General features: G+C 40.7%; 2 protein-coding genes across 2 annotated transcripts; one reads left to right on the top strand and one right to left on the bottom strand.

The window, feature by feature from the left end:
• Nucleotides 1-162: 162 nt before the first annotated feature.
• LOC306693943 (arf-GAP with GTPase, ANK repeat and PH domain-containing protein 1-like) lies at nucleotides 163-13905 on the top strand (the record flags this gene model as incomplete). The annotated part of the gene is made up of 19 exons (XM_079156630.1): nucleotides 163-1303; nucleotides 5797-5855; nucleotides 5948-6035; nucleotides 6248-6333; nucleotides 6451-6592; nucleotides 6675-6809; nucleotides 6912-7033; nucleotides 7239-7400; nucleotides 8059-8142; nucleotides 8394-8498; nucleotides 8588-8747; nucleotides 9373-9504; nucleotides 9602-9739; nucleotides 9987-10046; nucleotides 10308-10459; nucleotides 11440-11530; nucleotides 12417-12639; nucleotides 12854-13157; nucleotides 13618-13905. 19 exons carry the CDS (start codon nucleotides 163-165, stop codon nucleotides 13903-13905), a joined length of 3672 nt encoding a protein of 1223 aa, XP_079012756.1.
• A 3647-nt stretch (nucleotides 13906-17552) lies between these two features.
• LOC306713771 (phosphatidylinositol 5-phosphate 4-kinase type-2 gamma-like) lies at nucleotides 17553-25836 on the bottom strand (the record flags this gene model as incomplete). The annotated part of the gene is made up of 10 exons (XM_079183598.1): nucleotides 17553-18151; nucleotides 18354-18457; nucleotides 18613-18874; nucleotides 18960-19073; nucleotides 20945-20983; nucleotides 21268-21414; nucleotides 22894-23043; nucleotides 24325-24421; nucleotides 25496-25593; nucleotides 25687-25836. 10 exons carry the CDS (start codon nucleotides 25834-25836, stop codon nucleotides 18071-18073), a joined length of 1242 nt encoding a protein of 413 aa, XP_079039724.1. The 3' UTR covers nucleotides 17553-18070.
• Between the last annotated feature and the right edge of the window lie 545 nt (nucleotides 25837-26381).

Here is a 26381-nt window from a genome sequence, read left to right as displayed (position 1 = left end):
CCTGATATTAGACATAATCATATCACACAAGGTTTGAAGTCTTGTTTGATCTTAGATTGTCTTTTTCCTCTGCTCCAGTCCTTTCCTAGTTGCCATGACTGAGGTGTGCAGGTCTGGCTTGGTCAGAGAGCAAGTGTCACTTTGCTGAAGTCTGCTATCCCAATGAGCAAGGCAGGCAACCCACAGAGACGCACCACCTACCTCATTTCCCTCACTCTGGTGAAGGTTGAGGCTGTGCCAGAGGATGTAGCAGGGAACCAAAGGGAGGCTCTTCCAGAGGGGGAAGGGAGCCCTAAGAAGGAGGAGGAGGAGGAGGTGAGCAATGTCCCTGAAAAGGATGAAGGACCTGTATGTATACCAGTGGGGGAAATAGAAAACACACCGGTTGGGGAAGAAGTGGAACAGGTGCAGTATGGCAAGTATGGCAGCCCCATTGAGAACTGGGGGAAGAGGAGAGAAACTCACGGACACCAAAAAGACATTGTATCAGTTGGTAAAAGCAAAGACACTTCTTTTGTGCATCCACCTGTTAGGCAAATGGTCAAAGTGTATGGAGGAACTTCCTCTGAGGGAGCTGTGCGCAGAGAGGGGCCTCGCTCGGACGCCATGCGCCCTAAGACGGAGCTCTACAGAGAGCCTCCCTTGCTGTTCCTAAAGGGCGAAAATGGAGCGGACCTGAACATTCGATCACGTTGCAGCCTCCCTTTGTCCATCCCGCCGCAGGTCAGCCAGCGTCCTGAAGTCCTGATGAGGTCACATGCAGGAGGCAACGCTGCATGCTGGAGGGATCTCAGAGAGGCCAATACAAGCCTGTATCACTCTGCTAGGACTTTGGATCGACGGGATAACCGCTTCGGGGACCAGTCCCCCTCAATGGCAGCTACAACTCTGGGGCCTTACAGGGCGTCCTGGGCCGACAGTGACGGCAGGGGCACGCTCATTCGCCCCGGAGCTCCCATCAGTGGAGGATTTTCAGGCATAATGACCAGGGACAGCCCTCAAGGGGAGAGATTTAAGACGGTCTCTGTTTCCTTGCCCGCACATCCCGCCACCGACATGTCAAGGCCTCAAAGAAAAGGTACAAGTCGTACCCTGGACAACAGCGACCTACATTCTCTCTCTGAGGACCTGAAGAAGGGGAAGGAGGGCCAGGGAGGAACAATCCAGCGCGCTCCTCCCCGTGACAGAAAGATGCTCAAGTTCATTAGTGGCATTTTCACCAAAAGTACAGCGGTGCCAGCCAGCGTCAGCACCACACCTCCCCTCTATCCAGCAGTGGAAAGGGGCTCGAGTGAGGAGGAAGGTAAGGCTTGATATTTAATATTTAATACCAACATTTCTGTTCACATAATAACATACATTTCTTCTTATTAATTATGTGCCCCACAGTGCAGTACATACCAATCAAAATGCAATGGTAAACCATAACAAAGGGCAGTTGGTCACTGTTGGTCACATAAACCAACAGAACAACAGGTGGCAAAAAAACGCTGTCACATCTGTTGTTTTACTTCCCCCATCAGTGCTCATTTGGACTGAAATGAACCCAAATGAGCCACTACCAAGATCATTTTATTACGTATTTATTGTCATTTACATTGACTGTGCAGTTGTGTGAACCTAAACCAAACAAATGTGCTCCCACTCAGTTTCAGTAATGATCTTCATTCGTTTACTTCAGCATTTAATTTATTTGGGTATAGTTGCTGTAAATTACACACAGTCGCGATATTTAATCATCAGTTGAGGATACATTTATCATGCTTATTGTCAAGAAAAGTGGGTTTGAATTGGATGTAGCACTAAAATAAATCCAATGTGTTGTGTTTATTTTCAGTTATGATAATAATAATAATAATAGGGTGCTCCTTTTTGATATATAACACAGGCCCATAGAATAACTATATTAGGATCTTCCATGCTGTAAACTTTAAGAAAAAAATGACATCTTAGATCAGATCAGTAATGCAATTATTAGATGTTAAAGGTGAACTGTTGTTTAACGAACAGTTATGCAGCATTATCCTGTTAATATTCAGATTTCACTGGCGCTGATGGGTAAACCATAACTCAGATTTATTATTGATCTTGTGCTTAGAAAATGTGCTGATTTTTCATTTAGGCGATTGGCTGCAAATGAATTGACAATTATTTTGATTATCAATTCATTATTTCAGTAATGTTACAAGCAAAACCACTTTCTCTGTTTCTCTCTTCTCAAATGTGAGTATTTGCAGATGATTTTGTTTGTCTTATGTGATAGTTGTCAATGTTTTGGGGGTTTGCACTATTGGGTTGGGCTACTTAAAGATGGCATCTTCCACTATTTTCTGACATTTAATGGATCAATCAATTACTGAAATGGCCAGACTAAGTAATAGTGAGAATAATTGTTGCAGCCCTATTATGATCACGAGATTTACCCAAAAAAATCTAAATGTCAAGTTCACCATCTTCCTTGACTAAAGCTGAATCCATTTCTAAAGGTCCTATAGGCCTCCGAGAGGTGTAGCTACAAATTACATTTTTACTTTATTAATGTTGCAGACAAATTTTTTTATAAATTAGAACAGATTGTTCTTCATCAGCTTCACTGTGTATTTTTGTAGTGAACATGGTTAAAACGCTGTAACTACAGAAGTTAAAATGTTTTCTGTACTTTCAACCAATGTGCTCAATGTTTCCCTATCATTGGGGAATTCCCCAAACCCTGAAACTCAAATTAGTTCGGTCTTGTCAAAAACTACGAAAACACTTCATGAAATATTCAGACCTCTCCATTTGAAATAAAGGAAATGATGCAACTTCATCAATCTTTAATCTTTATTGATATATTCTTAAGAAAATGATCTTTGACAGAGAGTGTGGTATCGAAGTAAGCTCTGAATAATTTGTCAGGAGTAAGTGGGACATGAATAATTAAGGTTGGGGATACACAGAGCTGTGTTCATCGGAGGAACCTGCTACTTCCTGTTCTGTGCGTGGAGTTAATCAGCCTTCAAATGGAGCCTATTCATTCGTCGACGTTGTGTTTGTGAGCGGCGCAGTCAACATCGTGTCTTGTTGAACCTGTAATTTCAGCCCGTTACGTCAGTGTTCCAACGACAGATAAAACATAATTGATCGACTTTAATTTAGAAAATATTGGTCGTCATTGTCGAGGCGCACCTTTTTAACATCATGCGTGTTCAGGGGGACATCGTGTCTTTATGCCTCTCACACACGTCGCTGTATCCATGAGAGACCATTTATTGTATGGAGACCCGGGCTGGAGGCTTCTGGAAAATGGAGTTGCCATGGCAACAGCAAGCCGCGAGAGATGCTATTCGGTCTGTGGCGTGACGCTGTTGGTGGAGGGGGGTTGTGTGGGCGTGGGGGTTGCCCAAAGATGGGGATGAGGCAGAGTCTATGTGGTTTAAAGTTAGAATCTGGCTCCTCAGAGAGGACCAGCGGCCAACGACGGGGCTCCGCCCGAGCTCAGCATGACCCAACGGCTTCAGCGTGTGTGTGTGTGTGTGTGTGTGTGTGTGTGTGTGTGTGTGTGTGTGTGTGTGTGTGTGTGTGTGTGTGTGTGTGTTCAAACAGTATCGGTGTGTCAGGTGATGATGGTTTCTGCATTGATTTACATCTGTAAGCACTTTCACAGTGTTATCCAGAGAGTGTGTGTACAGGATGTGTGTTTGGATGTGTCAACACTGGCAGTCATTTGTCTTTCACTGTTCAGCCACATATTACCAGGTGTGTGTGTGTGTGTGTGTGTGTGTGTGTGTGTGTGTGTGTGTGTGTGTGTGTGTGTGTGTGTGTGTGCACTCAAACTAAAATGTTTAGTGGAGCCTCTCTAAAAACGATATCCTGAGCAATTCACTCAATGAACTTAAACCTTTGAAATGTAAAACATGTTTGACAATTATAGTGGAAAGTGTTTTACATAAATTCATGAAAGATATCTTCTTTTTTTTTTATGAGAGTGTGGAACAGAAATATATACGCGACCTGAGAGTCAAATTAGAGTAAAAATACAAAGAATAAGAAAACATCTGAACAGTTGCTTTAGCACCGTGACTCCCACACTACGACTCCAGTATATACTCAACAAACGCAACTAACTCGCTGTCCACACACCCTAATTTGGCATTTTTACAAAGTCTTATTTTAGTATATCAGTGCCAAATCTGACTTCTTACTAAAACCACAAACCTGCACAGCGGGTGGATCATTATGATCACAGTTAAGAGATAAAGTGGATATATTAGGCCGTAATCTCATAGACTATTTATCATCATGTGAAGCATAAAGTAGGTTTTTGATATTAACACTCAGTCCTTATCAGTAAACAAACACTATTTGAATGATTGATAATAGATCATCTTAATAATGTAAAAGTTCAAATATCATGAAATAAGGTGCATTGGGTTTTACACTTTACACGCTTTAACTGGTAGATTGTGTCTTCATAGTGTTGTTTTGTATCTTAGTTAATAAGGATTATGTGAAGTCATCTTCTGATGCAAATCAAAGACTGTCGTGAACCGACAGAGGAATGAGATTGCTTATCTTGTGCTCTGTAACTAGATGAGTCACTTGACAGCAGTTATCTTCCATCATTTCTAAAAGCGACATTTCATTTTTATCTGATACTAAATAAAGTCGCACATCAAGTAACCAAAATCACACTGTTGATCCTTTTAGTATAAAAACATTAATCTTAACAAGTCATTTGGTCCCACATTCAGCCTTGGAGACTTATTATTCCAACAAGTAAAAATCACCAGTGCAATAACTTAATGTAGTTACCTCTTTTTTATGGACTTTATACATTCTGATCAATGTAACGTATCAATACTGGATGAGGCAGATTGCGGAACTAGCATTAAGACTCTGGCTGACTCAATAATTGACAATAATAATGAAGACTCAAGTAAAAACGCCTGTATTAACACAGAATTTTTATTTCAGCTGATTTGACTTCTATCTGCTGCAAATCATCTCATACAGGACAAAGTTGCATAATCTGTCTTGTTTCAGTTGACACTAACTTCTATAAAATTCATGAAATGTGGCAAACTGCACTGGGAAAAAGATGAATTATCTCTCCACAGCTGGCTGAATTATTTTTTAAAGGATTAATACATTTTCAAAGCTGAATAAAAGAATACATGACTTGTTGGGAGGGGTTTTGTAGGGTAACCATAATAAAAGGCTGCGTTTAACAATGCTTGGGTAAATATCCTGCATGCTCACTAACTCATTTAGACTTGCACATTTGTACACTTGATTGGATTTTCTTGCTGCTCATACTGTGATAGTGTGGGAGCTGCAGCCTCTCTGCGCCCAGTGGGGGAACTTGGACTCAGTGTACATTTTCATGACTCTGAACAAAACTCAGGTGACTCATGGATGTGTTGGTGACAAGTTTGGATGCTAACAACATACAACTTGTTAATAAGAAAGTGTGGGAGTATATTTCTCTTAATAGAGGCTAACTGTGCTAATTTCCTGTTTGCACAATGGCAGACCCCTGATATACGTCTTAAAGCAGTCTGACAATTTTGAAATAGTTATTTGTCTCACTTACAGTCAGATGGGACAGCGGATGGTTCAGTACATAAATGGATGTGGTGAGAGTTTTTCAGCCTAGCTTAACACAAAGACTGGAAACAATGTCTGTTAGCCTGGATGTGAGCTCTGTAAAGATGCCCTGTGCTTTGTTTTATAGCAAGCAACCAATACTTTTACTTTTACATTTTATAAATGAATCCCCTCTCCCCCTTTTTTGATGTGATTTTCTTCCTCCAGCTGCATGCACCAGCAGTCAAGAATGGACCATGAACCAAACTGTACAAGAGCTTCACCTGGTAAGCATCAGGGCATAGCTTTTACAAGCTGGTGAGTTTTCATTCTGAATTAATATATTCTCTCTCTCTATCTGTGTGTTTGTGCTCTCCAGGGGGTTTTGGGAGGTCTGTGCAGTGGGAAGTCCGCTCTGGTCCACAGACACTTGACAGGAAGTTACCTGCAGATGGAGAATGCGGAGGGTTGGTTTCACATGTCCTCATCCACAACCTTCATCTGTGTTTTTCTAGGACTTTGTCAGTACAGAAATGACAACAGATCTTAATACCATTTAAACATTTGATTTAGATCCAGGGCATGCTCATAATGCTATTAGTTATGCATGTGCTTATCTTGCCGTAAGATGACAAACTATAGCCAAGTCAAATGGTTTTTTCCTTCTGTATATTTGCAGGGCGCCAACACATTAAGGAAGTCCTAGTTGATGGACAGAGCCACCTGTTGATAATCAGAGAGGAGACAGAACTCCCGGGTGCTCAGGTGGGTTTGAACTTGGTTAATGTGGACAACTAATTCAACTTGAGGTAACCTAGTCCTTACTATCAGCCTGCTCCTGTGTATTTCCAGTGCTTTCATTTGCTCCTCCCTTCTCTTCAGCTTGCAACTTGGTTGGATGCAGTTATCTTGGTCTTCAGTTTGGAAAATGAGGCCAGCTTCCAGGAAGTTTACAGAATCTACCACCAGCTGGCCACCCACCGGCCCGTTTCTGAGATACCTTTCGTAGTAGTCGGTACTCAGGGTAAGACACTCAAACGCAACATCTGCTTTTATTCAAATGTCTGCAGAGCTGATTTGTGATTTGTGATTTTTTTTTTCTCCAGATAAGATAAGCAGCACCAATCCCAGAGTAATAGATGATACCAGGGCCAGACAGCTCTGCTCAGATGTGCGGCGCTGCACGTATTATGAAACCTGTGCAACGTACGGACTCAATGTGAACCGAGTCTTCACTGACGGTGTGTGTACAGACCAGAGAGGCTGGTGCTGCAGAAGATGCACATATATAATGGTTATGTGTCTTTTTTTTAGGGCAAATACTAAGACTTTTTGTTCCACAGCTGCTCAGAAGATCATGGCAGCCAAGAAGCAAGCTGCTCTTCTGGCTTCCTGTAAATCTCTCCCAAACTCTCCCAGTCACTCTGGAGGCTCCACCCCAGTGTCTGGTGTCTTTCCAGGACAGGTAACACTGTTACAGACCATCTGTTATGAACTGTCTGAAAAAATTGTACAAAGTTGTACCATTTATATGTGCCTTTTCTAATTGTAGTATATTTTAGTCTCGCTGTCAGCATTCTTTTGTAACAAACTCAATTATCTCCCTTTTCTGCTCAGTTATCATTTCTTCGCCCCCAACCCCTCCTGCTCTGGCTCTTTCCTCTCTGTAGGCCAGTAACGGTGGTCAGAGCAGTGATTACTCTTCATCACTTCCCTCCACTCCTGTGATCAGTCATAAAGAAATCGGCAAAACAGTGAGAGGGGAAAAGCATGACAGTGCCACGCCTGGGTCAGTCCGCAGTGCCACCCGGAGACGCACCTCCAGATTTGTGGTAAATTAACTGTTTGTTACGGGCCCGAGTGGTCATGCTTATGCACCCTGTTCTTATACAATTTCCATTTTCTTTTTTCTTTTTTTACATCGTGATATATATTTGGCTGTACTGTATAGAGGGTTTTTTTGTGTTAAAACAACAATACATATTTTCAGCTGAGCAAAGGTGGCTGATGATAAAGTTACTTGTCGCCCTGCAGATAATTGCGTTCTCTTTGATATTTAAAGTTTTAAAACTAAAGCTTTTTTCCAAACAAAATTGTCAAATTACAAATTATAAAAGTAATTCATATTGTAAAATGGCCTTAACTTGGTTTGGGTCAACAGGAACCTTATAAAGAATATTCAATGTGGGCTGAATGGTGAATAAATAATGTCAAGTCTGTGGCCTGGATTAGATTATTTGTTTTGTTTTAATAGTTACTCAGTCTATTGCTTTAAAACTTGGTGGGATTATCTGACGTTATCTTACATTTAAAATCCAGCTTTTGAAGTCGGTAGAAACTCACATTTCAACGTTTTCTGGTTTTGAAATGACATGCAGAGCAATTTATAAGGAAAACCTCCATAATTCATGAGGTCTAAATTATATTCTTCATGCAATGAGCCCATTCTGGCGTCTGATGCCGTTATTGGTTCTCTTGTACTTTGTCCAGGGTCGGAGAGGCAGTGACTCAAACAGAAGGAGTGCAGACTGTAAGGGAGATCTGGGCAGTGGACGCTCCATTCCCATCAAACAGGTAGGACACTGATATGCACTTGATGCAGAAACAAATATGATGTATCTAATGACCCTCTGCAGAGGACATCATACGAGCAGTCACTTCAAATCAAATGTGTGAAAGCAGTTTCATCATGTGGAGTGATGAAGCCTTCTCATCTCCCAAATTGGCTTTATCAATAGGATAGTGTGTCTTTTTGTCAACCGGGATGTGCGAGATGAAGACATTTGCAATGAATTCTCAATCTTTGATTTTGTCGCCTCCATCAGGGCATCTTGCTAAAGCGCAGCGGGCACTCGCTCAACAAAGAGTGGAAGAAGAAGTATGTCACGCTGTCCAACGACGGCATACTGTCCTATCACTCCAGTGTCAATGTGAGTCAGTGTGTTGAAGCGCTATGCTGCTGAAAAGCACCACTGACGGCTAGTGGTTGATGTGTAACGACTGATGTTCGGCTTGGCAGGACTACATGCTGAATGCACCCGGGAAGGAGATGGACTTGCTGCGAGTGACTGTGAAGGTGCCAGGAAAACGACCACCTCGTGCTGTACCCGCCTGTGGCCTTCCAGTCGGGCTCAACGGGCGCGTCAAAGACGTGCCGGGACCTGAGGGTGTCAGCCCAGGTCAAAGAGTTAAAAAATACGATATATATACTTTAGATGCCTCATAAAAATAATACAAATCCAAATGAATTACAGATCCACAGTAAATATGTGCATAAGCATAAAATAATAACAAAAAAATACAATCTGATTGCTGTTTCTTAACTCTCAGAGGAATTATAGCAATAGGCCTTGCTTATACAAATGGCAATGCCCTAGCATGACTCTCCACCCTGCTCCTTTTCTTTGTGGAGTTTGGGTGCATGTTAGTGAGTTAGGTGAAATGTAGAGCCTAATGACCCTGAAGAGTAATGAGCAGGTACAGTAAAAAACGAATCCCTTGTTCCTTGGATTTTAAGACTTTCTTTGTGAAGAGGGGTCAAGCTGTACCAGAGAGGGGAAAAATGCAAAGGAGTGCAAAATCTTTGCAAAAGGACGAAAGAGCATCATAAGGGACTTTACAGGTTTTGTTGAGTGTGTGAAAGACTTCAGAACATCTTCAGTCGTACTCTCTATCTTTTATTTTCTCTGGAGCTCACACAGAATCAGTCATGCTTTTTATTTTTATTTCAGTAGCTCTGCTTTACATTTGGTGTTTGTGTACATTTCTTTATAATTGAGTGCATGCTTGCTGTCATCTCTTTAGTCCCTGTAAGCGCCAGCAGCAGCCTCTTGCAAGTGGAGGAAATGGAAGGGCTGGGTGGTGCACTGTTCCTAAGGAGCAACAGAGGTGTGCAGCGATGTCCTTCTACACTCTCTAATCACACTCAAAGTGTTGGTCAGTCGAGGACCTTCATCTGTGCATATATTCAGCTTGATATGTTTTGTACCAGATACATGTAATTTGGCATGTTTTTGTGTGATCCGGTTGCCAGACTCTACAGTCGAGGGTGTGTCCAGCTCATCCTCCACCAAAGACGTAGGTTCCTCCTCCCCGGTGACAGACAGGAAGAAGCATCGCAGAAAGAAGAGCATGAACCAGAAAGGAGATGCAACCATTGGCCAAGCAGATGGTAAACCCCATAAAATCCTTATGGTTTTTTTTGTACTCAGCATTTTGCATGTCCCCAACAATAAAAACGATCATACGCTGATCCTTTCGATATAATGTTGATTATTTAAGAATCCACATGCCAAAAGTGATGGTAATAATTGATAACCTTACATTATATTTGATTAATAGTTTCAACATGTAACATGTATTATTTCCTCCCTTTCTCTCGTTGACTTTTCTGTGTCTTTTTCTATCTTCTTGTGCAGCTAAGCGCAAAATGTGGAAACTTAAAAGCTTTGGTAGCTTAAGAAACGTAAGCAAGACAGGTAATTTTCTGTCATCTTTCTAACTCTGACCTTCTACACATGTCGGTCTGTCTGCTTGTGCTCTCCTGTCACATTAGGGAGGGTCATTATATCCGATCAAGCTAAATTATTTGATCTACATGTACATTTTAGTATTTCAACAGTTCACTAACTTGCGTAATAGTGGTCAGACATGGATGCTTAACTGCACTGGTGCATGCAAACTAAAACTGTCTTTGTAGCTCATAATGTATTAATGAAATATCTACATTTGTGTGTCAGATGAGGATAACTTTGACTTCCTCATCGTGTCGAGCACCGGCCAGACGTGGCACTTTGAAGCCCAGAGTGTGGAGGAGAGGGACTCCTGGGTCCAAGCCATTGAGAGCCAGATCCTGGCCAGCCTGCAGCTGTGTGAGAGCAGCAAAAATAAGGCAAGAATGAACAAAAGGCGGCAATAATTTATTTGACAAATGACCTATAAATATTCAATATATACATGTATTGAATATATATTATGAACAGTATCATGTTTCATCTAGAGGTGCAAATACAGCAGCAATGTCATTTTGGTACATTTGTATTAGTGTTATGTGGCCTCAAATCTTCCTGCTTGCATTAAGGAGGGCAGAGTCAAACACTTGAGGTTGTATATATGCAGATCAGGTGCTGTAGGGCGATACTGGTTCTCATTTAGCATGAAATTGTGTCTTTCCATCTGCTCAGATCAGCTGTTATTGCAAGTCTACCAAACAATTCTTCAGGCTTTTGTTGGCAGAGGCACACACACAGAATAAAAGGTCTCTGCTGTTGCAAACATCTATTATACTACATGAAAAGTGACATTATCTGCACTTGGAAGTACATTTGGAGGGCCGTATAATCATGTTGTGTGCTGTTTATTTGCACCCTGGGACCGCTGGATAAGAAAGGTTTTCTCTCAGGAGAAGCTGGCCTACGATACTGTGATTGCTGCGACTTTTTAAAGGGATGAGGGAAGCTAATTTGATTGGCTATTACCAATATGTGTGTGACAAACTAACATTGCTGTCCACTAGCGGGCTGCACTTTCTGTTCTTGAGTTGGGAGTAATTCCTGGTGTGAAAATTGTCCAATCATCTCCAAAAATAGTAATTGCTGCTATGATTCTGAATAATTAATCCTGTGATTAAATCCTGTGATTTCTTTATGTGTTATGAGAAATGTATGCCCTCAGAGGCCAAAACCAATAATTGTACAGCTTTAAATGGTCATAATTATGATTACAGCATTCTACTGCTGCTTTCTCAGTTGGAGATCTAGAACTTACAATTGTTATAAGTAATGAGAGCAGTTATCAGAGCTTTTATCATCACAGTAGGTTAGTTTGCTGGTGTTTCTCTCATTTTAAACATATACTGTCTGTTTTCCACAGGCCCGCAAGAACAGCCAGAGCGAAGCAGTGGTTCTGCAGGCGATCCGCAACGCGAAGGGCAACAACTTCTGTGTTGACTGTGATGCTCCAAGTTAGTGACACACATTAATACCTTTTCTGCTCTTTGTGCACGATCGTATCCGTGTCTGGTTTTGGACTGTCCAAAGAAGACTACCGTTGGACTACATGTATATATTGGCATTTAACATATTGTTTTTAACACTACACAAAATATCACTAAAAGACAAAATGGAAGTAGAAGTACTATCTGATTTACATGCAAGAAACACAACTGTGAGAGAATGAAGGATCAACCAAGTGACCATGTACCATCACTCTTCTACACAATCTTTGTTTCTGTGTGAGTTTTCTGAATTTGAACATATTTCTTATATGCATTCTGTGTTATTGTTCATTCATATTGCGTAATTGTTTAAACTTGCTGACTCATTACCTAAATGCTTTACTGAATCTGAATCATGTTGTCAGCCATGCCTTGAACTCTTCTACTTCCGTGAGGAAACATTTCTGCAAAAAATTGCAACATGGTTAATTTCAAGGTAAATTAACCAATTAGAAAAGGACCTTCAACCATTTTGACAAATGGGCTGCAAAGCATATTAATGATGAATCTTATCTTTTAGAAATCTTAGCAATATACTCAATATATATTAAAATCAGTGTCTTAGATATAGATAAACCAAACAAAAATAGATCAAATGATAAAAATGTCTAATGAAGAGTTTAAAGGGACGAGGTTTCGTGATTGTAATGTTTGGCACGTTGGCCACAGATTAAACTGCCCTGCTTTAATACCTGTCCAAAAAGGATTTCACACAACTTCAGTCACTTTTGTGGCATGACTTGGCCAAACTGGCACATTTGAACGCCACACAGCAAATTGAAATGGTAGCAATCTGTCAACCATATGCACATAGTTCAGTTTCAAATGAGTGTGTGTACCCTTCTTCTCCAAGATCCAACCTGGGCCAGTCTGAACCTGGGCGCTCTCATATGCATCGAGTGTTCAGGGATCCATAGGAACTTGGGGACCCACCTGTCGCGTGTTCGCTCTCTAGACCTCGATGATCTGCCTCGAGAGCTCACGCTGGTTCTCAGTGCCATCGGCAACCACATGGTCAACAGCATATGGGAGGCTCGCACGCTGGGCAGCCGTAAACCAGCACCTGATGCTACACGGTAAAGACCACGATGTTATGAGATGTAGCATTAGCGATGTGACATAAGCTCTGCTTTAGTTAAACGTTTTACAGTATTTACGTATGAGCTGCATCCTTAGAAATGATGTGTTATGTTATGTCAGTAGAATTAAATGGTCATTCTTGAACAGGAGAAAGACAAGAAGCTAAACCTGAATATTCATAACATCTATCTTCTTTCTTTGCTTGTTCAGTGAGGAACGGGAGTCGTGGATAAGAGCCAAATATGAGCAGAAACTGTTTGTGGCGCCGTTGCCCCCTCCCAGTCCTGGCGAGGGCCCAGACATCACGCTATCTGGCCGTCTTCTTTTGGCAGTGATGGAGCACAACCTCCCCAAGCTGCTGCTCCTTTTGGCCCATTGCACTAAGGAGGACATTAATGCCCCTCTCAGCCTGGCGCTCTCCTGCAGGTCACTCTTAGCGCTGCGACTGCCCGGCTCCGCCCTGCACGCTGCCTGTCAGCAGGCTGATGTGGTGATGACGCAGCTTCTTGTTTGGGTGCGTTTCCCTCCCTCTCTGTCATAGGAAGCAATAAAACCTTTGTGTTGATTGTTTGATTTATATCACCAAAGAAGTGCAAAGCTTAGGAAGAGCGATAACGTTGCAGTGAAGGAATAATATCGACATGGTGTGAAATGATTTTAAAATTATCCTGGGTGTAAAATATAATGTAGAGCTATGCAAAACTGGCAAGATAATCATTGTTACCCTTGAAGAACCTCTTAAGTAATTTCACTCAGCAAAAAACAAAAAGCTTTAAAACAGATGACTCAGCAGACCACTCAAGGTGATCTATAAGTGTGAAAGGCACTAAAGCTCACTGAGTCACACTTTGTTGGATAATTTAAGACAGGCTGGTCAAGTTGCAATTAATCCCACATGATAAAACGTCTTTATAATGTAGAATATTACGTAATATCATCTGCTGATTTACCTTCTTTTATATATTTCACTTCAGTATGGCTGTGATGTTCGGCACCGGGATGCTCAGGGGCAGACTGCTCTGGTTCTGGCTCGCAGTGCTGGCAGCCAGGAGTGTGTCGACATCTTACTCCAGTACGGATGCCCAAATGAACCGGCCTCCTCCTTCTCCGTCGCCACGACAGTTGGTTTTGCAGCAGCTGCCACACCCAGCTTCCCTGTTGCCATGACGCCGAGCCTGACGGTTTCCACAACACTCAAGATTTCGCACAAGAGCGGCGGCGCCAGCTTGAGTTACAGCACCTCTAGAAGAGCAGTGTCATAATCGAGATGTGGTGTGGTAAAGTGTGTGTGTGTGTGTGTGTGTGTGTGTGTGTGTTTGTGTTTGGGTGAAAGAGAGAGCGTGTCGCTTTGCCCTCATACTGTCCTGTACCTTCCGCAGGACGGTTGAACATGTGGCCAGATGTTGCGCTCCCTGAGGTTTTAAAGGGTGTGTGTGTGTGTGTGTGTGTGTGTGTGTGTGTGTGTGTATATCAGGGATACAAACACACGCTGGTAACAACGCAAGTAACAACACATTAAGTCTGCTAGAATGATTTAACCAAAACAAAAAAAGAGAAATTTTCCTGACACTTTCTACGTAAGAGAAAAGAACATGACATTACATCTGCGTTTGAATCCAATAGGAATGTATTGCACTGTATACCAGCTGGTACGATTCATATTTCATCATGCTGTCAATAATCAACTTAATTCTCCGCTCAGTTAAGATTGGGAGTTTGCCTTCGGCCTCAAACCACTTATCTGAGCATCACAGGCCAACAGCGTCAACACTAAACACATCCACACTTCTTAACTTTATCGACAACAAACGTCACTTTTAAATTCAGAGTGCATATTCCGTTCAACACAGCCGGTCGTTCACTGCATAAATAATGTAATAAAACAGACTTTACAGTGGCTGAAAAACAGAGGCCGCTTTAAAGATAATCAAAATAACTGTATAGAAATGCATTGATAAAGATATTATAGTTCTGAAAGTCTAAAAGTGCTTAACTTTCGAGATTGTTATTGTACGATTTGTACAGTTGGTTCTGTGTATAAAACTCAAAGGGTTACTCGTAGCTGTTCAGATATTTCCTGTACAGCGTCTTGGTTTGGTTTTCCTTTAACAAGCAGCGGATTAACTCTTTGACATCCAAGACTGAGGTTTCTATGTTATGTTGTTTGTATCACTGTGTGTGACATGAACACTGTACATGACGTGTGCATTATGACTCCAGCAGCAGCTCATCATCAAGGCGAGTGTAATACTAGATGTGTAAATGCCTTGATTTTGATTGAATGTATACAAAAACAGATGGTTTGAGTTCATTATTTCAAGATGTTTTCCAGGATGATACAGTTTTGGTGGACTGTCGGGGTGTTTTAGTTTTTATTTAACTAATATTATTCCTGCTGTGACTAATAGAAAGTATGGTTTAATAGATTAAAACTCTGCAAAGGTTCTGATCTATAAAACTGGGCCTTTGAATGACTATAATTATATTTGTGAGTGGATGAAAATGTAATAGAGGAATGTTGCCCAATCTAATATGTTAAAAAAAGGCATAAAAAAAACAACCCTCCTGCAGTACTGTATGTATTTTTGTGTTAATCTGAAGACTCAGCTCAGTGTACATGTCTTTGATGTAAGCATCTCTTTCCATTTGTATTTTTTTACTCATGCAATGATTCATAGAGCATTCATTATCAATACACTAAGGCTACTGCCCAAGCTGTGGTGTTCTGTACAGAGTCGTGTGAGTTTTTCTGTGTCTGGTTTCATTGCAGACTTCCTTCAAAAAGGCGAGCTGAGTTGATTTTTTAAAATTATTTGTTCATAATTAACAACGGCCGGTAATGAGGGTGAGGGAAGCTTCAGCAGGCAGCAACATCATGCAGTATAGTTGCATCACATATATGCTGGTGCGCAGAGGGTTCATGTTTCAAACAGCTCGTGTTGAGAGGTGTTTTCTGGACAGGTGAAGCCAGCGGCCATCACTTTTAACACTCGACTAGCATTTGAGCGTGAGATCTTCTGGATCAAACCGCCGCATACTGACTGTGACCCACTTTTTTTCTAGGTCGATGTCGCAGACTCATTTTGGCACCATAATACCATGGCTGAGATCGTTTCTGCTTCATCTATTACAGTAATAACGTCATTTTTGTGGGCAAACACACATCTAGAGACAAAAGTGATAGAATATGGGAATGTCTATAGATTGATAAGATGTTTAGATGTTGATGTTCAGGAACTACATTGAAATATCAACAAATATAAGCTTTGCATATATCATAAAGGAACAGTTTACTCAAATACACAATAAACCTGTTATTTATTTTTACCTAAACTACTGTCTATGTTTCTCAACAGAATTTTGTCAGCGGCATTTGGTTTGTAGCACTCAAAGTATCAAAAGGAAAGCAAATATACACAGAAAATAGAGAAAAATCAGCAGCAACAAGGTTGTTCCTCATAAGAGATGGACCTCGTTATGTGTTAAATGTTTTCGGTTTCTCTGTTTGTCGGCAGGATTACGGAAAAACTACTGGCTCATTTTCATGGAACTTGGTGTAAGGTCTGAAGCATGGGCTAAGGAAGAACCTATTACATTCTGGAGTGGATCCGAATCCCAGATAGGATACATGCAATATTTATGACTTTCGTTGCTGTACAACACTCTTAAGTCAGGGCCGGTTTGCATGCACATGGCGCTCACCTCTGGGGCCACAAGCAAACGTGAGCCAAGATGTTAACGGCCACCAAAACATAAAACAAAGCTTGAATTACAGCACACACAGAGGGAGTGTGACTACATTCACCGCTCAGGACGCCATTGCTCCTTTACTCAAATAGTTGTTTGCTGCTATATATTAATCCAGGAGACTAGAAAGAGCTGTGTCCCTGGTACACATTTGACGGGTGATCGCTCACCAAGTAAAGTTAGACGGACAGAGTGGTAAATACAAAAGCACCAACATTAGAAGGACAGGCTAGTGTTGCTAACCACAATATTCACTACAATGTGAACAATATAAACTAATAAAAGGCATTTTGGACTTATTTTAGAGTTATTCTACATGCTTGTCCCTCCTCTGCCTGTTTGTCCTCTCAGTTATTAAGAGTGAAATCCTCATGATAATCCCAGAAGAAGATTCAGGAATCTGTGCCAGGAGGACTGGGACAGGGGAGAGGAACTAATAAGGACAAAAGTGAATGCTTTACCACAGAGAATACATTTAAGAAACACACATGCACTGCCATGAATCACAATTTGTTAAACTCACATTCACTTGTTAGAGATACACCAATCATAACTCTGTGATTCCTTTGATACTTCACTCAGGTGGGTACGTTAACGGTCAAATAAGGGCTACAACGTGATGCTGGATCCAAGCTACACCATTTTGACATAAAGCTCTTTGATCAACTTACAGTTTAATAATTTGTGTGCCGTGGTGCCGTTCAGATGATGCAAGCATGTGTAGCTTTAACTGAAGCATTGCACTGCTGCGTAGCACAATAAATACTGAACACTGAGCTGAGCCCTTCAGCACGACTGCAAATGTGCAAGTAAATCTTTTCAGTTTTAGTCTTTCAAAACACAAACATCATGCTATTTGTACTTCATTCAATTTTAACTAATTCATTTACAAATAATGGCAAATGTGTATTTCTTTTGCGATTTCTTTTAGGGAAACAACAAAAATGTACTCTTTGTGAAAACAGGTTTTAATATCACATAATCATATCATAACTGATGATACATTCGCTGACAAACAACATTTCTAATTGATTTAGATATATTCATGTATTACTTACCTGCTAGATTGTTAAATATTCAATTTTCAATCTAACATACTTTCCTATTAATGGAATCTGTCAGTATTTACCAGCTGGTATCTCATTCACATTAATATGTTGGTGCTATTTATTTCAAATCCGCATTTGGCAACATCAGTCTTAACAGCCTAATTTACACATTGCTGATTAATAGGAGATGAACATTGTATTGTTCATAATTTAGACCCTGTAGATTTGGCCTCATTATTCTAGTGTTGTCAAGTGTTGTCACTGGTGGGAAAAGAAGGAGTAATAAATTAACATTTAAGAGCAAATCATAAATATATCTCCCAACCAGCAGCAATTGAGACTTGCAACAAATTTAATGTGTTGGGAAAATGTGTTTTTCTCATCATCTCTGCCTCCCACTGAGTTCGGGGGTGGAGTATTGCCAAAACTGAAAACAAAAGAAAACCCATTAACAAGACTTTTTCTCCCCTCTTCAAATTCCAGTTCTTCATTCAAAATAAACGCACAGTGAATGCACTTTTAGAGATTAACAGCACATCTTAAGAGCTTCTAGATGTTGGTTTGAGATTACATAAGTATTGCATCGTGAGACCCTTCTTGTATTAAATGATGATGAGACTGACTCATTGAACTAGGCAAAGATCTTTGTGATGAACTCCCGGAAACGTTTAGCGTACTGCTCTGGATGAACTGTTGAGATTTCTGCTCCTGCCTGCAAACACACACACACACACACACACACACACACACACACACACACACACACACACACACACACACACACACACACACACACACACAGTCGATTAGAGATATCTGAATATAAAATGAAAGCAACCCTTTACACTTTCAAGGATAGAGATGTAAAGATCGCATAAGCCAACCGATCCCTTTAAGGGCCGCTGGTTTCTCACCCCGTGTTTGACAGCCTTGGCAGCGTGAGCAGCTTTCTTCTTGGTGTCGTACTGTGTCAGCACGTCAATCAGACCCATAAAATACACCTCCCTCTGGTGTGCACCTACGTGGGAGTGATTCACAGCATTTGGTGAACGATATGAACACACAATATTAGCTGCTGCATCCCAGCATGAGATGAGGCTTAGGTGGAATACAGAACAGGGCTCTTATAAGCTACTTCAATTCACCAGACGTCTCTCAGTTGTCAGGACTCACCTACAGCGCTCTGAATAGCGTACACATCCACGTAAGGGTCAAATTCTCCGGGACCCATTGGTTTAAAGGAGTTCATGTAGCCACCGATACCCTCAGGTGAGTTGGATCCTGGAGGGGGAGCCAAGCTGTTTTCATCCTCCTCGTCCTCATCATAGGACGACTCCATCTCCTCCTCCTCCTCCTCCTCCTCCCTCTCAGCCCGCTCAACATCATGGATGCCCAGCAGCAGGCTGTAGTCCATGACCCTCATACGCACCAGAAACTGCAGTAAGAGGACATGTACACGTGCACAAATTATGTCGGATAAAAAACAACGCTTGCATGCTTCTTCAACAGTGTTTTCTTACCTCGATATCTCTGTTTAGCTTATCCACGATCTTTTCCTTCTCCTCGTCGCTTACATAAACTTTTTGCATGTTATTCCTGAAGTCAACATCTTTATACGTGGGCAGCTCCTTCACCTGGAAATGTAGAGTGAAGGTCATCAATTGTGAATTGACATTTAGCCTAGTGATCACAATATTCATTAGTATTCTTTTCAATAAATAAGGCAGATGCTATTATAACTCAGGTGTCAGAAGACAACAATGCAATTTGCTCTCTGCATTAAATTTGACCCATTCATCCACCACCACCTACTCCCTACACTTTGTTACGCTTTATAATACTATTATTATTATTATTATTATTACCACTACTACTAAATCATTACCTTTTGGCTAACTATTGCTAAATTAAGTAGCATATTCAACTTGGCCAAGTGTACATAGCTGAAGAGCTGCCATGTGACTATCTCCCGGGTACAAATACTCCATTAAAAATGTTGCCATCCTATTTCCAGTGACATAAAAGTCAAATAGCATTACTCCAAATGTTGTTTTCAGAATCAACACAGTTGGAAAGATGAAAGATTTCCACAGCCCTGCAGTTATTTAAACTCCATCCATCCAACCAGCTATTTTCCAGTCTTTTCTTATCAGGGTCAAGCCAAACAGAGGAGTTCTGATGTTATTTAAAGTCTATTGCTAAGTGAGTTTTCTGTGAAGACATTTCTGAAAACACACATTTGTCACAAACAATAACAATTATATACAATATAGAAAATGTGATTTCACACGGTGCCCTCAGTCACATATTTCAATAAGTAAATGTATCTGGTTTGTTGTTAGAGATACAGCATTTCAAATTGAGGAAAACAGCATGAATATGTTTATATATATATATATATATATATATATATATATATATATATATATATATATATATATATATATCTTATATGTTAAGTTATCCTTGTTAAGCTTGCAACAAAGAGGTATAGAGTTAATTTACTTTTCTCAGTTTACTAACAGTTCTAAGATCCCACTATAACTCTTACCAGGGTTTTAATGTTTGTCATTATTATTTATTTATGTTAGAAAATGACCATGGCACTGGTTCAAGAGGGTGCTAAAGTGGCATACACCTCAGTAAAAGCCAGTTTACTCTTCAGAAGAAATACCAATTGGCCTGTGAAAACAGTTGAGTTGACAATGTGTGAGTGGGAGTCACATTACAGGAAATGTAGGATCCAGCATTTCTATGGGAGTGCAGTACTAAATCACAGCCTTTAAAAATTGTTGACCAGAAAATCGTTTTAGTGTTTTAAGAAATACTGAACCTGGCAACATGTTTTACTGTAACAAGTAAAGCCATATATAATAGCTGTGGCAGTATATAGTAGTTGTGTTGCCTAAACAGGTTCTGCATTGCAGGGGTGCAGGTGAACTGATCACTCGTGTTGCTGGACATTCGTTTCTATCAGATATCAGATATCATACAAACCATTGCATGATGATACAGTGTCATCTGGACTATGCCCTTAGTTCATGGTACTGGGGCCTGAATAAAGCCTTGAAACAAAAACAAACTAGGGTAGTACTAGGGCTGGATTGTAGGAGTCATATGGGCTCCACTGGTCTCAGCTCCACTGTCTCCCAGTTGAGGACTCATATCTTAAATGGCAGAGCAGCCAGTTAACTCGACAATGAAGTAGTTAGAAGAAGTTCATAATCACAACACCAGAGCTAGGATAGCTAACCTGAACCTTTATAGATTCAAAACCATGCTGGGTAAGATTTATTTATCTATGCTGGTGCTACGTATAGTGGAATAAACTGCCTTCTCTGTTCAGGAGGTGTAGAACCCACAAGCCTTTAAGAAAAAGGTCAAACAGAGTCTGCGTCTTCAAATAAGGACGTGGTTTAAAATTGGGATTATAAATTAAACGTTTATGCCAATAAATGGATGGAACAGAGCTTGTCATACAACCTTTACAATAATTTGATCTTACTTTCTCTTTAAAACTTGCTTCACGAGACACCAGGGACCCCTGAGGAGAGAAAAGAAATACCACAGAAACCATATTCAGACGCTACTTCACAAAACAAACGCTACAATCACAAGCCGCTGAGAGTCGGTGAATGTCTTCACACATGATACATGAATAGCCATGATTCCAACCACCTGGTGGCAAAATGAGCTGAGGCAAGACAAAAACAAACACAGCAGATGCTCCGACGCACCAGACTGCTGACGTGCCATTAACAATAAGTTGTCCATACTGATTACAGTCTCTGAGTGCTCATCTTGCTACACGCCCCCTGCAGGGTTTACCTTGAGGTCATACTTCCTGTGTACGTGCAGTCTGTGGCTGAACATGTTCCTCATAACCAACAGGTATGTGTCCTCGCTCTCCACAGTGACTCTGTACATGGCCAGGAACTGAGGGAGCAGCGTACTGCCGTGGCAGGTCACGATATGCTAGAAGGGAACAGCAGTGAATAGACAATGAATGATGGGAAGATAAAGGACACATCAACCCAGCGGTATGAGGCAGTGAATGAGCCCACACTATGTTTGCTCTTGTGCAAACAGGCAAGGGATGCGATGCACAGTCCTGCCAATGGTTTCACACCAAACAGATCTACTGGTGGCAGTAACGCGCTAAGCAAAGCTACGATGCGCCAGAAAAAGGCAGAGAAGAAGACTGGGAGCGAGTCAGCAGGGATGTAAGCAATGCTGCATTTAATCTGTTTTATTTTTTATGTGAAAGAAAATGCATGAAAGACATTCGTGAGACACAAGGATACAAACAACGTGTTTTGGTAGGTGACACTCAATGTAAACATAACATTTATTTGTTTATTTATTGAGTATTCTAGCAATTATTTTATAGATTAATCATATAATCACATAAATCAACATTCTTATTGCCTAAATTGCATACAATATTATCCGTCAAAACTAAACCCATTCACTGCATTTAATTAAGTGCCATATTACATTCCGGGTTTCAAGGCTCCAGACTAACTTTTGTCACCACCTGCCCAAAAAATAACCGTTACAAAATATTTGCTTTGTGGTGGTTAAACGAAGTCTGGATGTATAGAATTTACATTGATGATTTTGAGAAATGAAGTTCCTCAAAGAATCGTTTCAGCCTCAAAGAGAACTCCACAAGGCATCATTAAAGTCCGCTTACTATATTCTTCTGGAGGTTTCAATCACCTTTCATGGTCTTCAAGGGGGATTATCTACTCACTAACTGAGCAACTTTCAACCACTGATGAAGATCATGAGATGCATTTCAAGGCTCTAGAAAGAGCTCACCAGTGGACTTTGAATTATAAGTCTTTTATGGGATAGGGTTTGTCTTCAAGTATTTTTTACTTTGCCATAGGCCTTTTTTACAGAGGACATTTTAACAGGTTACAGTAGGAAAAGAAATTATAAAAATAATGGCTACATTTTATTTAGCCTCAGATTCAGGGTCCTGGTCCAAATATGATTCTCTTTAGAGAGAGCGCATCTTTTCCATCAGTTTGCTGGTTTATAAATGTCAAACAGAAACAGTCATCACAGTGTGTGTCTTTGCTTTATTCAACATATCTTTATGAACCCAAATTGAAATGTTAAAACGCGAGCTCTGATCGTGTATCATTACTTGTAGAAGGAAAACCTCTTTGTTTGAAATTCAAAGACTCATCCTTTAGCTTTGATGTTGTAAAACCTTTGCCATGGCAACCAGGGTTATCGCAGAAATAGTACATTTTCTCCTTGCATACAAAAGACGCAAAACGAGTTAATCATATGTGACTAATGAAGTGTATCCTCAGAATGTACTGCCTGGAGTAAATCACAGACTAGAAAATGGATTATCAAAGATAATGTTTGGTTCACGGTGAAAGGACATGTAAACCTCCTCCCACAGGTGAGCTTTTCCCCCGGAGTTAGTCCTACCTGGTGATACTCAGAGAGGATGTTGTGCATTCCCTCCACCTCCTCACTGGAGATTTCTTTTACTACCAAAGTGCGGTCGTATGATGTCAGCAGCAGCTTCACGCCTTGCCCCTCTTCGTCTTTTAGTGGAGGACTGCGGGCCAGAGACACCTGTTGGTGAGAGGGAGGATGTCATCTCTGAGCAGTGGCAACATGTGACATCAGCTGTACAATACATCTGCCCAGTGACACCTTATAAAGCCATTCCACCGGTGTCCTCTTTTCATCGAAACTCTGAAACACTCTCTCTAATGCAAACAGATGGGACATCTTGAAATATGCTCCTGAAATAGTTAGAGTAGGTTAAATGCAAAGGGTCGATTTTTCATCCTTGTAATCCTTTGTAATTATTTTTTTAATCTTTGGTATATGACAGTACAGTGTTTCATTTTTGTGAGACATTTCTTATTGCCAGTGGTATCAAAAACCACAATGAAAAGTGCAAAGTAAAAGCACAAAAAATTAAATAATAATTCAATACTATAAGAGACAAGCTGATAATTGCATGAAGATTAACTCTTGTTTTGGCTATTCATCTGTGAAGCTTACACTCATACAAAACTGTTTTTATAATGGAGCTTGTCTATTCTTTTATAGATTTGGGTGTTTTCCAGTATTTAAGTATTGTCCTAGCAGCCGCAGTGATACATAGATGAAAACTGAAACTATGCAGTGTATTTGGGTTCAGTTGCCTAACAAATATAATCTTGGAGATAACGGCAATTTCCTTCCCAACCAGCTGCTGAGATACTCCAAAGTTGTTCTCCACAACAAGAGTATAAAAGTGGCCATTTACTCCTGAAATTTCCAACACAAATTGTTATTTATTAAGCCTATCCTGTGCAGTATTAATGTTGTCCAATCATTTCTGTGTATTATTTTACATTTCCCCTTAGCTTCCCTTATGTATTTCCCATTGTTGGGTGTCATTTTCAGCCATTACTCTTCCTCTAAGTTTAAATGTATGTACGGCATAGTTGTGTTTGTATTATCATGCCAAAACAAAACAAAAAAAAAGCATTTTTCTCTGATACATGCTTTGTTTCAAGACATTTGCTGCATCGCTCTTGTAGAAGTGCAGAAATAAAACCTTTATCAGCACATTTGCGTCACGTAGTAATTGTGTGCTAAGCAAATGTGCACTGAGCTGAACAGATGATGACACTCTGTCTGCCACCTGGCACATGCAAATATGACACAAAGAAATGCAAATTTAGAAGGGAGCGGCTCAGTACAAGCAGAAAATATGAAACACTGAAAAACCTTGGATGCTTTGTGTTTGTGAAAGTCTGTTTTTCCATTAATATAATATCTCTTCACAGAAACTATCTTGTTTTTGTCCATGTTTGTGGCACAATCAAATGTTGATTTGTGTTGAGCTTATAGTTGTACCTGGTAATCTTGGTCCTCGATTCCAAAGCGCTCTCGCAGGTTTCTGAACACCTGTGGACAGTAGTCTTTGAATTTGAACTGTCCTGGAAGATTCTCTCTGAGGAACAAATACATGAAATAAGAACAACGTTCTCATACTGCAACATTCCTCACACAGCGTCTGATCAGCAAATGTAGTTGACTGGGAGCCACACAAGAGCTGCCAGTGCTTCATTACATAGATATCTGAGAAATGTAGTATACAGTGCACAACAAAAGCATGTTCAAATCACTTCATCAAACAGTTCACATGATTAAATGCAACAAATAGTGTTTATTGATTAACAAATACAGTATATGTGTTTTCTATAATGACACTAAAACATGAATTACTTGTGTGTTTAATGGCTCGGTGGTGTCAAACCTGCTGTTTTTTTAACTGTCCAAATTGACAATTGCATCATATTGCATCATGATGCATTATCAACTATTTACGTCTTACGTTTTTTCCACATCAAGCAACATCACAAACACTCAAGTTAATCTCACCAGGTGACAGCTTTTTGAACTTGAGAAAACATATTTTAGTGTTCCTCTGTTTATAAATCCTTACACAACCTGGATTCCTCTGTGGATTAAAGGATTATTGAAAGCCACTCAAGTTTTCTAGACTCCATCCGTGAACCCCGGGGCAGACGGAGTGTATAGCACAGCTTTTATAAATAGTTGTGATTTTAAAACAGGCTTTGTCTTATATTTTGTTTAACTGACGCTTATCGTCTGCGAGCCCCACAACGTTTTCTGTTTAATTTATCAATTTAGCTTGTTTGTATGCAATTTATGAATGTTCTGCTGTTACACAACCACTGAAACAAATGCATTTCAAACTCATACCTTCTTTTATATCACCTAGACAATTATCCACACTGCACACCACGGTCCAGACAAGCTAAATTAATAGTTCTTTCATCTTTGTGGCTATCTATTATTAGTTATAATGGCTGTAGCCGTGGTAGTATTAAAGGTATTGTTAGTGTAAAAAAAACAGTATTGTTCTCTGGAGGGGGGGGGGGGGGGGGGGGTAATTTCTGATAAGCACAGGCAGGCATGTAAATCACAGTGTGTGCAAATCACAGGGAGAAGGACGAAGGTTCCTACAATGAGACCGACAGAGTTGAGTGGAGCACAGTACTTGTTGAAGAGGTGGTTGCCGACTTTGATCTTGGTGCTGGCTTTGAAGTCGTCTGGAAGCAGCATGACAGGTACAGGCACATGGCTCAGGTCATTAATCTGCGCATGACCAATGGATGCACAGTTAATGAACATATTCACGCACAGGTATACATCTATATAACACTCCCAGTAAGCAGCCCACGTACCTACCGAGTGATTGACTCCCCACATCAGCACGCTCAACACGGGGTCACTGCCTCGGAAAACCTCCACTTTCTGCTGCACAAAGTGCTTCTTCTTGGTTTTCCTTTTGGGCGCCAGAGTGTTTAAAGGGTTGGAGGTGGCGCCGGGAGCAGACATCGCACTTTTCAACCGTGTACCTCAGTCTGTGAGCAGGGTTTGACTTGTCATCCGTCCTGTCTATGTAAAGTAGCCTGAAGTCCGCCTTGTAGGAGAACCTGCACGCGCTGTGAACCGAGTTAACACCTCCGGGTCCGGAGACTGGTGGTCGAGTCTGTGCAGCAACAATGAAATCAAACACCGACGACCTCGGGACAAAACCAGCATTACAGCCGGTATGATGAAACAATGTGCAGGCAAATACTGTACTCGGCTCGTGAGTGTGAGAGGTACAGTAACTAAGTATATTTACTCAAGTAGGCTAAATACACTTTTTAAATACTTAACTTGAGTATGTTGCTACTTTCGGGCTACTTAAGTAAAAGATCAGATTACATCTTCCACCACTGGTCTTTAGAGATTACAGAGAGCCTTTGCATGTTATTTGCCACTCATAAAGAAAAACGTTTTTCCGATAAGCCATACACAAATATAACAATGCAATAGTTTTGTAAAAGTAGATACCTTTGTGAAACTGCAGTTAGTCACTTTGTGTTAAAGTGTGA

The sequence above is a fragment of the Pholis gunnellus genome (assembly GCF_910591455.1).
Source record: "Pholis gunnellus genome assembly, chromosome: 3".
Lineage (NCBI taxonomy): Eukaryota > Metazoa > Chordata > Actinopteri > Perciformes > Pholidae > Pholis > Pholis gunnellus.
Note: the sequence above shows the minus strand (reverse complement) of the source record. Positions and strands in the feature narration are given on the sequence as shown.